Source organism: Alosa alosa, chromosome 14 (assembly GCF_017589495.1).
Source record: "Alosa alosa isolate M-15738 ecotype Scorff River chromosome 14, AALO_Geno_1.1, whole genome shotgun sequence".
Lineage (NCBI taxonomy): Eukaryota > Metazoa > Chordata > Actinopteri > Clupeiformes > Clupeidae > Alosa > Alosa alosa.
In genome coordinates, this window is record NC_063202.1 from 12,489,793 (window position 1) to 12,501,169 (window position 11,377).

General features: G+C 45.0%; 1 protein-coding gene across 1 annotated transcript in view; it reads right to left on the minus strand.

Annotated features, from left to right (window-relative positions):
• Window positions 1-9,475, minus strand: part of LOC125307639 — a 19,933-nt gene extending 10,458 nt beyond the window's left edge. Inside the window, exon 1 of the mRNA XM_048263693.1 lies at window positions 9,275-9,475. Coding sequence (XP_048119650.1) covers window positions 9,275-9,374 — 100 coding nt within the window. The 5' untranslated portion in view covers window positions 9,375-9,475. The remainder of the gene's footprint in view (window positions 1-9,274) is intronic.
• Window positions 9,476-11,377: the final 1,902 nt, after the last annotated feature.

Below are 11,377 nucleotides of genomic sequence, written 5' to 3' on the forward strand. Positions count from 1 at the left end.
ATCAGAGAAATACCTGTCTTCAATGGTGATCTTTTGAGCTATCGCCCATTTGTTCATGCGTTTGAACACTGTGTGGAAGGAAAAACTGACAACATAGACCGTCTTTATTTCCTAGAACAATATACCTCTGGGCAGCCAAAAGAGTTAGTTCGAAGCTGCCTACATATGGATGTAAATCGTGGATATGTGGAAGCCAGACGTCTGCTAGATGTTCATTTTGGAGATCCATATCGCCTCACAACTGCTTACATTGGAAAGGCCTTGAGCTGGAATATCATTAGATCTGAGGACGCAAAAGAGCTGAACAGCTATGCCTTGTACTTGCGAAGCTGTTGTAATGTAGCCAGAGACCTCCCTGATATGTCTGAGCTCGACACCCCATCCAATCTAAAACTCATCCTGTCAAGACTACCATTCAAACTACAGGAACGATGGAGAGGGAAAGCATGTGAAATACAGGAAAACACACAGAGAAGAACTCGATTTCATCATCTTGTTGACTTTATTGAAAAGCAATCTAAAATATTACTAGACCCAGTGTTTGGCTCTCTTCAACAGTCAACTGCTAAAATCTTTAAAACACCTGAACGTAAGCAAACTGTGAGCAAAAGCTTTGCTACCACAATCACTCCGGTGTGCACCACTGACTGTGGAAAGAGCAAGAGAACCTGAGAACCTCTCAAGAGTGGCGTTCAACAAGCCATGCATTTTCTGCAAAGGAAATCACTTCATGGAATCTTGTCACCAGATGGCAGCAAAACAACATAATGAAAAAATTAAGTTTTTAAAAGAAAACGGAATGTGCTTCGCTTGTCTTGTCAAAGGTCATACAAGTAGTGCATGCAAAAAGCGTTTGACCTGCCAATCATGTCAGAAAAAACATCCAACAATTCTCCATATCCATCAGCAAAAAGCCTCAGATCAATGGCCTTTTGCGCAGAGCCAGACTAGCCATAATGTCCGAGTGGAACAGTGTGCAGTCCCCGCAGCTATCAGTAGCAACTCTGTGGCAGTTACTATGTCTACGAAGCATACTGGGGCCGGCATATCCGACTGTAAACTTGCCATTGTGCCTGTGAAGGTGAAAGCCGTGAAGGGCAACAAAAGCATACAAACCTACGCATTCCTCGATCCTGGAAGCAATGCATGCTTTTGCACTGAGAAGCTGATGGAAGATCTGTGTGTTGAGGGCAGAAGAACTGAAATCCTATTAAAAACTATGGGACAAGAGAAACCTGTGAGTACTTACCGTGTCATTGGCTTAGAGGTGAGCAGCATTGACAGAATGAACTTCACACACTTACCCGAAATCTTCACGCAATCCAGCATTCCAGTGAGCCATGAAAACATCGTCACGAAGAAAGACATACAAAAGTGGCCTTATATGAAGGACGTTAAACTTACCGACATTAAAGCAGACATTGCTCTGCTTATTGGAGCCAATGCCCCATGGGCACTAGAGCCTTGGAAGATAGTACATAGCCAAGGAGACGGGCCTTATGCTGTTAAGACCGAACTAGGATGGCTCATCAATGGTCCATTGAGTGCCGGAGCACATACTGATGAACGTGGCCGACTCAGTGTCTCTTCAAACAGAATCCATGTGGCAAAACTGGAGGATCTGCTGGTCAAGCAGTACAATCTCGACTTCCCGGAAAGGGCCTGTGAAGAGCAAGCAGAGCTGTCCTTTGAGGACAAAAAGTTCCTGAGGATAGCTGATGAGTCAGTCGTGAAGAAGGATGGTCATTATGTGATGCGAAGTTGACCATGCCAAACAACAAGGCCGTAGCCGAGCTGGGAGCCATGACTCTGCGTAAGAAACTTTTAAGGAACAAGGACTTTCACTCCGATTACACAAAGTTCATGAAGGCAATGTTCGATAAAGGTCATGCAGAAAGAGTACCGGATGACCAACTGTCCAAAAGCAATGGTAAGGTGTGGTACATACCCCATCACGGCGTCTACCATAAGAAAAAGAACAAAATTCGTGTTGTGTTTGACTGTACTGCATCATTTCAGGGCACTTCATTGAACCTTCAGCTACTTCAAGGACCTGATCTAATGAACACACTTCTGGGCGTTATCCTCAGATTCAGACAGAAACCAGTAGCCATGATGGCAGATATTGAGGGGATGTTCCATCAAGTCAGAGTCCCTGAAAATCATGCTGACTTTCTGCGTTTCGTATGGTGGCCTGATGGTGATGTCAGTCAACCCCTCACAGACTACAGAATGGTAGTGCATCTCTTTGGTGCTGTCTCCTCGCCAAGTGGTGCCAATTATGCACTAAAGAGGACCGCCTTAGACAATGAGGGTAAGGTGGCCACAGATGTTCTGAATACCATCAGAAATCATTTTTACGTAGACGACTGCCTAAAGTCTGTTGCCTCGGACAGCCAAGCTATATGTCTGGTCAGGGAGCTCAGAGTAGCATGTGCTACAGGAGGCTTCAGGTTGACAAAATGGGTTAGCAATAGCAACTCTGTGCTAGCCTCAATCCCAGAAGAAGATTGAGCCTTGAAGGAGATTGTAGATGTCAATCTGGAGAAGAGCGACCTGCCACTAGAGCATGCTCTTGGCGTTCAGTGGAGCATTGCTACAGACACCCTATGCTTCGATATCTCTCTGAAACAACAGCCTTACACACGGCGGGGCATTCTCTCAGTCGCCAACTCTGTTTACGATCCTCTCGGATTTCTTGCGCCTATGGTCCTTCCAGTAAATGCTCTCCGAAGATTTATGTGCAGAAGGGGTCAGGTCAAAGAAATGTTCTCTGACAACGGCACCAACTTTGTTGGAGCGGAACGTGAGTTGAGAGAAGCACTCTCTCTTCTAAATCATTGCCAGATCCAACAACGTCTATCAGCAAGAGGAATAACATGGAGGTTTAATCCACCCTTTGGCTCACACCATGGAGGCTCTTGGGAGCGACTCATACGTACCATCAAAAAGGTCCTCTATTCTGTAATCAGACAGCAGAAGCTGGATGATGAGAGCCTGCAGACAGTTCTGTGTGAGGTTGAGAGTATCCTGAACGATAGACCTATCACTGCGGTTTCAAATGAAATGTGTGATCCAGAGGCCCTTACTCCTAACCATCTGCTCTTGCTGAAAGGGAAACCCCTGCTGCACCAGGATTATCTCAGAAGGATGATTGCTATTCCAGACGGAGATGGAAACAGGTGCAGTACATCACTGACCTGTTCTGGAAGCGCTTTGTCAAAGAGTACCTACCCCTTATGCAGGAAAGGCAAAAGTGGAACGTGATCAGAAAGAATCTCAAGACAGATGACATTGTACTGATTGTGGATGAAACATCACCGCGCAATTCATGGCCTATGGGGAGAGTGATCGAGACCATCCCAGACAGCAGAGGATATGTACGACGAATGAAAGTTCGAACCCAGAGTAACATCCTAGAGAGGCCTATTACTAAGTTATGCCTACTCCTGGAGGCCTAACTTGACTGGACTCTGACTCTGACTGACCCTTTCGTTGACCCTGACTTTGCACGCCTTCATGTACTGACAAACCTACATATCTGGACTTGCGTGCCCACACACCAGTACACTTGCACCCATGGACTTTTAAATTCTACACTACATATACATACATGGACTCCACATTTTCGCACCACATTACACTCGTGACATTTTTGCTGTCCATTGGACTCTAGAGACTGTGCACACACACCATGGCCTTTGGGGGGATTCTGGGGATCACTGATTGTGAAAAAAAAAAGGAAACAAATGTAAAAAAATATATATCCAAATGTATTGTCCTGAAATGTTTTGACATCCTTGAATGAATGATGATTATTGTGGACTGATGTTTGCACTGGTTTAGGGTAGCATCAGATAACATTTTTATTTTAGTTTTACATTATGGCTCCATATTTAGTATTTTGAGTAATTGTTAAATATTATGGACAATTAGGGGCCGGGATGTTGGAGCCATTTCTGCTATTCAAGTTATTTGTAATTTATAAATTAGTATGAGTATAATTTATGTAAGATTATTTTATAGTTTGTAATATGTAGCGCATTTGTGTCACAGGGTGCTTGATTGTGGGCACGGATTGGGTGCCTCTGCTCCGCCTACTTAGATACGCACACACAGGTGAAGCAGCTGATGAGTTTGAATGAGCTGACGGGAGTGGAGGAAGATAGTTTTTTTGACCGTGATCGTAGCCTACTCTAATTTATGTAACAAATGCATTCGAACATAATAAATACTGAAGGAATAACGATACCTACGCGTACAAGACCTTGTCTACTCTTGTCAAAGTGGATCCGAGCAAAAATGCGTCGGATGCCACAATAATGTGTGTCTCTGTGTGTAACTGTGTATGTGTGTTTGTTTGTATGTGTGTGTTGCATTATAAATGTCTTGCAAAGGCGCGTCATTTTTGCAAAATCTTTCAAAAGTCTTTTAAAAAATGTGTTCTTTCAAAACATTCCACATGTCCACCATGTGAATAAGCACACAAGGCACCAACCACACACACAGACTATAGAGGGAAAACACTTTTGTGTTTTTGGCTTTTGTTTCTTCAGTATGCAGAGAATTTGCGAACATGCATACACAGGTATTCAAATAGTATGGAAGTAGTATGTATGGAAGTATGGAAGCTTATATCACTACAGATCGACCTCAGGTAGGCGTGTTGAGAACTTTACAAACATGGAGGCAGAGAGAGCAGGAGGAAGAGGAAGTCAACCCAGATGAGGAGATGACCAGGCCTCTTCTACCTACAATACTGTACAGAGAACTCTGCAAGCGTGGAACCAGTGTGAGCAGGAGAGAGTGGAGGAGGAGATGACCAGGCCTCTACCTACACCATCACACAGACACACTCCTCACATCTCTACATCACACACACACTCCTCACATCTCTACATCATCACACACACACACACTCCTCCTCACATCTCTACATCACACACACACACTCCTCACATCTCTACACCATCACACACACACTCCTCACATCTCTACATCATCACACACACACACACACACTCCTCACATCTCTACATCACACACACACACTCCTCACATCTCTACACCATCACACACACACACTCCCTCACATCTCTATATCATCACACACACACTCCTCACATCTCTACTACAACACACACACACACACTCCTCACATCTCTACATCACACACACACTCCTCACATCTCTACATCACACACACACACACTCCTCACATCTCTACATCACACACACATACTCCTCACATCTCTCCATCACACACACACTCCTCACATCTCTACAACATCATCACACACACACTCCTCACATCTCTACATCATCACACACACACACTCCTCACATCTCTACAACATCACAAACACACACTCCTCACATCTCTACAACATCACACACACACACACTCCTCACATCTCCACAACATCACACACACACACACACTCCTCACATCTCTACATCATCACACACACACTCCTCACATCTCTACATTACACACACACACACACTCCTCACATCTCTGAGTGCATATGGTGTTGCTGTACAGGACAAACAAGAGATCAGGTGTGAGGAGAGGTGTTGAGAGGAGTGAAGAGAGGTATGAGGAGAGGAGAGGTGTGAGGAGAGGAGAGGAGGAGAGGTGTGAGGAGAGGAGAGGAGGAGAGGAGAGGTGTGAGGAGAGGAGAGGTGTGAAGAGAGGAGAGGAGGAGAGGAGAGGAGAGGTGTGAGGAGAGGAGAGGAGGAGGAGAGGGGAGAGGAGAGGAGGAGAGGTGTGTTGAGAGGTATGAGGAGAGGAGAGCTGTGAGGAGAGGAGAGGAGGAGAGGTGTGAGGAGAGGAGAGGAGGAGAGGTGTGAGGAGAGGAGAGGAGAAGAGAGGAGAGGTGTGAGGAGAGGAGAGGGGAGGTGTGTTGAGAGGAGAGGTGTGTTGAAAGGTGTGTTGTCATCTGGGATAATAATGTTCTGTGCTGCTCAGCGGTGCGTTTCTGGACAGCGTAGTTGGCTAACTTCCGTCGCAACCTTTGTAGTGCGATCCATCATTCTTGGATTTGGTGTTTATAGAAAGGGTACTAGGGTTTGAACTCTCAATCGCAAACAAGAGTGAAAAGTCACACCTGTGTCCCAATTTGCTACTTCCGGCGTTCGAACACCGTAGTTCCAACAACGTTGTTGATGATGCAGTGATACATATCATTGGTGGAAACAGTGGCAACGTGTAGTACGTTAGAAAAGCGCTAGCCTTGAAATTCTCTGCCACAGCCATGTCTACATTTTTCTAATTTAAACCAAAAGTGTACAGTTTTTTCAGTCGCTAACAAGCGTTTGACCAACCAGTTGTCACATTTTCAAAACTTTAAACACAATTTGCACAGCATCTGTCTTTTGTGGTCATCCCATTCACACATTTCATGTCGTTTTCACACAATATGCAGTCAGTGAACATATTTCCACAATGCAAGTATAAGTATAAGTGTATATATACTCTTTTGATCCTGTGAGGGAAATTTGGTCTCTGCATTTATCCCAATCCGTGAATTAGTGAAACACACTTGGCACACAGTGAAGACACAGTGAGGTGAAGCACACACTAATCCCGGCACAGTGAGATGCCTGCAACAACAGCGGCGCTCGGGGAGCAGTGAGGGGTTAGGTGCCTTGTTCAAGGGCACTTCAGCCGTTCCTTCTGGTCGGGGTTCAAACCGGCAACCCTCTGGTGCTAACCAGTAGGCCACGGCTGCCCCCATTTACTGTACATTTTCTTACATTTACAGACAAGCTATACCTCCCAACAAAACTATGGATTGTTTTTGTAGTATTTACGAATGTTAACACACAACATCCCACAATAGCAAAAACAATATTCCAAACCTTAGATACAGTATAAAAACATCTGCTTCTGCAATGACACACAGCTGATTTATGTTGGGTATATTGGGCCAACCACAGCTGATTCCAGTCTGACTTAGACTCAGTGGCAAGGGTTATTTTTTCTATGACATTGACACTTATACAGTAAAAGGAAAACTTTGAGGAGTGATGTTTTTGGAAACAGAAACAAAAAAAGACAAACACTGTCATGTCTGGACGAGGAAGAATAAGAGCAAGGGGCCCAGGGAGAAGAGCAGGCCCAGTGAAAGATGCAGTGAGAGGTGCAGGAGCAGTGAAAGATGCAGTGAGAGGTGCAGGAGCAGTAAGAGGTGCAGGTGCAGGGAGAGGAGCAGGAGCAGTGATAGGAGCAGGTGCAGGGAGAGGAGCAGGAGCAGTGATAGGAGCAGGTGCAGGGAGTGGAGCAGGAGCAGTGATAGGAGCAGGTGCAGGGAGAGGAGCAGGTGCAGGGAGAGGAGCAGGAGCAGTGAGAGATGCAGTGAGAGGTGCAGGAGCAGTGAGAGGTGCAGGTGCAGGGAGAGGAGCAGGAGCAGTGATAGGAGCAGGTGCAGGGAGAGGAGCAGGAGCAGTGATAGAAGCAGGAGCAGTGATAGGAGCAGGAGCAGTGATAGGAGCAGGTGCAGGGAGAGGAGCAGGTGCAGGGAGAGGAGCAGGAGCAGTGATAGGAGCAGGTGCAGGGAGAGGAGCAGGAGTAGTGATAGGAGCAGGTGCAGGGAGAGGAGCAGGTGCAGGGAGAGGAGCAGGAGCAGTGATAGGAGCAGGTGCAGGGAGAGGAGCAGGTGCAGGGAGAGGAGCAGGAGCAGTGATAGGAGCAGGTGCAGGGAGAGGAGCAGGAGCAGTGATAGGAGCAGGTGCAGGGAGAGGAGCAGGAGCAGTGATAGGAGCAGGCCCAAGGAGAGGGCAAGGTAAGAATGCATGGTGGTGGCATTCCAAGGGCTGCAAGAACAGTAGTCAATGATGCCTTGGATAATATCAGATGCAATGTCGATGAAAACATGTGGCCTAACCCTGAAGATCGCAGAAATTAGATACAGTAGTAATTTTGTGGATTTTTTAGTTCCCCTTTTTTATCTGGGCTTTTTGCTGTTGTTTTTTGTTCAGAATGCTCTTGTGTGTTTCATGGACATTTTGTTCACTGTTCTGTTCTATCATACTGTAAACAGTATATTTCTACCTCCTGTAGTAAAGGATTAACAGTAAAGCAGTAACAGTAAAGGAAAAATAACTGATTTGCATGCAAATACTTGTAAAACTGAAACATAAAAGTCTATGCAGTTTTTGTAATGTCAACAATAGCCAGTATTTTGAAACCTGGTGTACTTTGATTGACTGCATGTACCCTGTGAAGTGAAAACAAGTGTTATTCTTTGACAGAGTTATTTCATTTTGAGTCAGATTTCCAGTGTTTTGGTAAAGTTAATGTGTGCAGAGAAAGATGTGTTCTCTTTAGAAATGATAAGTTAGTATATATTTAACTAAATATGTTTTTGAGAAGAAAATGATCCATTTGGACAAATGTGTTTTGTAGGTGTGAGTCTGTGTTAAGAGTTAAGAAAAAGTATCTGAAGTACGGGTAAGTGCTTGTTAGCAATTTAAAAAACTGTAATTAGAGTAAATAATGTTCATATTAGATGCTGCTGCATGATCATCCTTGCATGTAACACAAAGTTGGTGCATTTTCACATCGTAAACATTCTCGAAGAGAGAAAAGGAGTTTGCAGTAAAGCTATTTATTGGCTACATTTTGGTACCCCCTATGACCCTTGGTGCCCTTGTGCATGATGGGCGTGGTGAATACAATTTTTAAACAGTTTCTCACCTATATATATTTGCCCTGATGCACTCGTTGACGCAGACACACACACTCACTTTGGACTCCTCTCCCTACTGCTGCCAACAGAGCAACTAGGACAGGCGTGTGTAACTACAAAGTGGGATCTGGGTCTGTGGTTGCGCGGCAGTTCCTAGGTAATAATGTAAACTCTATTTTTGCTGCCAATCACCAAAAAGCATGCTTTTTATGTCTGTGTACGCAGGCTACACGGGATTTGATGTACGATAAGAACAAACCTATTTGAAACTTGCAGAAATCATAATCAGAAGTTAATTTTCACCAAAAACCGTGACAATTTGTGTCCCGGGAAATATTATTAATTATCCGGGACAGTCACTCAAAAAAGAGAACAATCCTGGGAAATCCAGTGCAGCCCTAAATGCATTTCTAAAAATGTCTACATACAGTACCACACCCACCTGCAAAAGCCTGTAACTCTGTTAGTTTAGTCTCAAAACAAAGTCAATGATTACAAACTTCATCATATCCGTTCAGACACTCTACTATAGCCTCTCTCCACTCTCTCTCTCTCTCTCACATACACACACACACCCTTACCATGAGTAGATGCAGCCAGCAGCACTAGAAGTCCCAACACAGTTTTCATCCTGGTCTGGAACACAGTCTTGATGAGTCCAGTTCCCTCACACACACACATGCAGATGGACACACTCTCACACACACAACCTGCTGAGCCCCTGAGATGACTCGGATGTGCTGAGTGTATGTGAGTGTGTGTGTGTGTGTGGTGGCACTTGGAGAAACTAACAGCACCGACTGCGCAATATTTGAAGCAACAGAGAGATAGAGAAAAGAGAGAGAGCAAGAGAGTGAGAGAGAGAGTGAGAGAGAGAGAGTGAGAGATAGAGAGAAGGAACAGAGAGATAGAGAAAAGAGAGAGAGAGAGGAGCCAAATAGAGGAATAGAATAAAAAGGAATAGGGGCAGGGCTGAGTGAGAGATTGATACAGATAGACTGTGTGTGTGTGTGTGTGTGTGTGTGTGTGTGTGTGTGTGTGCGCGCACACTTATGTGTGTGAGTGTGTGTGTTTGTCTGTGTGTGTGTGTTAAAGAGGAAGAGTGAAAAAAAAAAGTGTCTTCCTGTCTTCCTCTTTCTGCAGAAATTCTTGTCATCTCCTGCAAGTTTTGACACGGGGAATGGGAACTTCCAGCCCATAACACTCCACACTCACACACCCCATAATACTCCACACACATCCCATAATACTCCACACTCACACACACATCCCATAATACTGCACACTCTCACACATACACACATCCCATAATACTCCACACTCAAACACATCCCATAATACTCCAAACTCACACATCCCATAATACTCTGCACTCTCACACACATCCCATAATACTCAAACACACACACATAGTGTGCTACCGCTCTGCTACCAGTCTTCATTGATGGGGTCAATGTGGAGGTGGTAAGCACCTATAAGTATCTGGGCTTACAACTGGACAACAAACTGGACTGATCAGCCAATACTGAAGCACTCTACAAGAAAGGGTAGAGCAGGCTGTACTTCCTGAGGAGGCTGCGGTCCTTCAATGTATGCAGTAATATAAGCTCCTCCGGATGTTCTACCAGTCTGTTGTTGCCAGCGTCAGCTGCAGTGGTATGCTGGGGAGGAAGCACAAAGAAGAAGGATGCTGGGCGACTTGACAGGCTGGTAAGGAAAGCTGGCTCTGTAGTGGGAGCTGAACTGGAGTGCATCACTTCAATATCGGACAAAAGGACCGTGAACAAACTGATCAGCATTTTGGACAATGAATGTCATCCACTCTACAGCACTATTGTAAAGCAGAAGAGCCTGATCAGCTGGAGACTTTGCTCACTGTCATGCACAACAGACAGATTGAGGAAGTCATTTGTCCCCAGGGCCATTAAACTGTTCAATGCTTCACTTAAGGGTAGAGGAGAGATAGATTTCTCTGCCTTCTCTATGTTTGTGTACGTGTACACTGTTACAATAGTATTATTAATACATGATCATTGCACTGAACTGCCTTGCACTATATTTATTTTTAATCTTAAACCTCAGTCTATACTGATATTGCACTATCCCAACCCATTCAACTGTATATTGCATCTTGCTTGCGTCTGTTGAGGGGTCCACGACCATGGCACCCTTGACAGGGACAACAAGGAAGCCCCACACACACACACATACTGATTCACACACACACACACACACACACACACACACATGCACATACTGATGCACATATACACACATATACTGATTCATACACACACATACACAGACACACAAATACTGATGCACACACACGAACACACACACACATTCACGATCATGCCCTAGTTCTCCTCAGTCCACATGTTTATCTGCAGAGAAAAACTCAATAAGAGTTCATGCAGCAGCAGCAGATCTCCTGTGTCTCAAATGTGCCCTCCTAAGATATACGCGCGTGTGTGTGTGTGTGTGTGTGTGTGTGTGTGTGTGTGTGTGTGTGTGTGTGTGTGTGTGTGTGTGTGTGAATCAGTGCCTAAGATTTACACGTGTGTGTGTGTGTGTGTGTGTGAATCAGTGCCTAAGATACACGTGTGTGTGTGTGTGTGTGTGCCCTCCAGTGCCTAAGATATATGTGTGTGTGTGTGTGTGTTTGCGTGTGTGTGCCCTCC